This window comes from Melanotaenia boesemani, chromosome 5 (assembly GCF_017639745.1).
Source record: "Melanotaenia boesemani isolate fMelBoe1 chromosome 5, fMelBoe1.pri, whole genome shotgun sequence".
Taxonomy (NCBI): domain Eukaryota; kingdom Metazoa; phylum Chordata; class Actinopteri; order Atheriniformes; family Melanotaeniidae; genus Melanotaenia; species Melanotaenia boesemani.
The window spans coordinates 25909570-25912684 of record NC_055686.1 but is presented as its reverse complement, the minus strand read 5'-3'; the positions used below and the strand labels follow the sequence as shown (position 1 = coordinate 25912684).

At 39.8% G+C, this 3115-nt stretch overlaps 1 protein-coding gene across 1 annotated transcript in view; it reads right to left on the bottom strand.

Annotated features, from left to right (window-relative positions):
* Positions 1-1934: 1934 nt before the first annotated feature.
* Positions 1935-3115, bottom strand: part of LOC121640002 — a 7539-nt gene continuing 6358 nt past the window's right edge. The window contains exon 13 of the mRNA XM_041985652.1: positions 1935-2556. Coding sequence (XP_041841586.1) covers positions 2522-2556 — 35 coding nt within the window. The 3' untranslated portion in view covers positions 1935-2521. The remainder of the gene's footprint in view (positions 2557-3115) is intronic.

The following is a 3115-nucleotide window of genomic DNA, read 5'->3' as shown; positions in this document are numbered from 1 at the left end:
CTTGATGAAAAACTTTATTAAATCAGACTTAAAGGCAGAATTTGTAGGATTTCACGGCAATTCTTTCCAACGCCAGGTGGCAGTAATAAATAAAACACAACTCGGTCACCTCCACAAACCACCACAGGGTGGCAGTAATGAGTAATACTCCTCACCCCTCCCACCCCCACTTCACACAGCAGCGCCACTTTCTTCTCCACCGTCCACAAGACTTATTTAGGAGCTGAGATGGCATCCAGTTTTTCAACTCCAAGTGAACCAGTAAGTAACTGTTTAAACAAGTTCTGCCTCACGCTGAAAATTGTAATTTACTATGTTGTTTGCGAAGTAGTACATGTTAAAATTGCAATGTAGCATTATGGAATAAACAATGCCAGTAAATGAGGCAAAGCTATGTGATTAGCTATCTAGGTGCTAGGTTAATTATAACGTTATAAATGTTTGCGAATATTCAGCTAATATTAGACTGACTTAGACTAACAGAGAGTGACACGATAACACGATGCAGAATTTCCAGGTTTGAATGTTATAGACATGTCAGTTTGTGCACTTGTGTTTTCAGAGTGATGAGGACGATGTGTCACAAAGTTCGCAGCGTTTGAGCCGAGGCAGGTCCGGTGGACGGTCGAGAGGACGAGCAAGAGGGTTCAGGGTACGAGGCCGAGGCCGAGGAACACGAGCTGCAGCTTCCAGACCTGAGCACTCGGACAGAGTTGAACAGTATCGCCGTGACCGTTTGGCTGCCACACAGGTAAAATGCAGGACACAGCTTCATGTTCAATGGTTTGTCAGGCTATCACTGATTAAAAATATACTTAAAAAAAGTCCATATTTTCACAAATATTGCAATAACTAATAATGCTACATATATTTCATGTATTATTTCTTGTTGCAACGTAAATACGTTTTTATGTGTAATTTATGGATGTACTTATTCTTAGTATTTGAACTTTTTGCTTTGACAGTCAAACCATTTCATCAGATACTATAGTAATATTTAAAACTCTATACAGAATAGGGAGACACAGGCCTTCACTAATAAATCAAATCTTTTACTTGGCTTTACACTTTGTTTTCCATTAATAAATAAAATTAGGCTCCACTTGTATAACTAATCTTTTTTTATACCTTGCAGAGACTTCTTGATGACATGACTGCTGAGGATAAGAAGGCTTGCATCACAGCTCGTCGAAAGGCAACCAGGCCTGATTTTTGATCTTCTGTTGCAACAGAGCAATTCAAGCGTCTCAGAGGCAGCAGGAGTCCCAGGAAAGCCCTGGTGTACTTGTGGGTTATGCAGGGAGATGCCAACTGACAGGGAGAGGATCTGCTGTGGTCAGACACCAGCTAATTGCATCAGCAAGCTACCTCATTTTACCCAATATTGCCTTGATGAAGGATATCTTAGGATACATAGGCATTATCGAGAGGATGTGACAGCACTTGGCCATGCAACAGAGCCAGGTGATGACAACAGGCAGTACCGGTATGCCGCCTATAGGCATTTCATATTATGGAAGCTCGGCTCCCTGGGAGCAGGAAATCGGCGTGTCATCCCCAGTTGTTGTGTGTGGGCTATTAGAGAAAAGTTTCCTGATCCACACAGACAGTACACCGGTTTTGTTCCTGGCATATGATTGTGTTTTTAGGTAAACTGCAAATTAATAACAAATCTGTGAAATTTTATAGATTGTACATAATTATTGTATAATTTCTGTTCACTTCTAACTTTGTATTTTGTTTTTCATTTATGTATAGTTATATAACTTAATTTGGGATAGTTTGTTTTTATTCATACCTTTTTGATTAAAATAAACTCAGATTTACATGTTTTACCTTGTTATTTCAATCACGTAATAATATAAATAGTTGTACAGTGGGATGTGACTGCAAAGGAACAAGACAAATGTTTATTACAATTTAACTGCAAAAAATAGATAAATATAACTGATGCAACAGCAGCAATACACAGTATATACACAACAAAAACCCCATAGACCAAAGCCTATCTACAAAAAAAAAAAGCCATATATCCATACAAAGGATGTGAAATTTTGATTGCACAACAGATATTCAATCCTTCTTGACGATGTTTTATCTGTGGCAAACACCACTGACTGAATACACATCCACTTTTTTTGTTCATTACAGTTATGGAAATAATTATTAGATGCAGTAATGGGGATGAGGGGGCAGATTTTGTGACCTAAGCATCAGATGTTTGCTTTTTGGAGACCTTGGCCATGAACTTCTGCTGTCACTGGAGCAGATCAGTCTAGTGTGGAGTTGCTGGGATGAGAATCATCTCCACACGTGAGAGCATGGTCCTCGGAGGGAAAAGGCTGGAATACTTCCTCTGGGTTGGCAGATGAGGTCCTGAATCAAGTGTGGGACTCCGAGTCTTGTTCATCAGAGAGGAGGAATGGAGCAGGAGCTCGTCAGTATCTGCTATGATGTAGATTCTGCATCTGCAGACTGCTTTCTACTCTGTGTTGGTCGTCATCGTAGGTCTGAAACATCCTTATACAGAAGGAGGATTGGTGTTGAATTCTGGACCTGATGAACAAAACAGTTTAACAAAGTTTAGCAAAGCAGTGTATCAGACGCACTGTGCCTTGCATATTACATTTAAGTCTTTAGTCCTAAAAAGTTAACTCATTATTTTGAAATAATGTCAATGTAAATTCACAATTTAGTGTTGAAAAGATTTGGTGGGGGATTATTGTACTTTTATTTTTGTTGGTGTGATGGTGACAATTGCCACAGGTTGTCTAGTCAGATTAACAGGCCAAGGATGTTTATCAAGAATATTTATTTACAAGTATCCATCCGCGATTGACCCAGAAGTAATTAAGACAGCCGTGTTTGACACGGCAGTGATTTTTTCCAAAGAGCACACATTAGAGTAAATGTACATGAAAGTGTCCCTAAAATGGTCCAGAGTACTCTCTTCTCATCAGCTTAAGAAAACTTAGGTGCATAACAGGAGTGAGAGTGAAGAAGGACAGAGGACTGGGGGTGGGGAGGTCTACCATGATTGGCTATGTGGCTGCTGAGGTGTTGCCGAGGTAATTGTGGGGAATCGTAGGAGTTCAAAGGTAAGGATATCAATGAG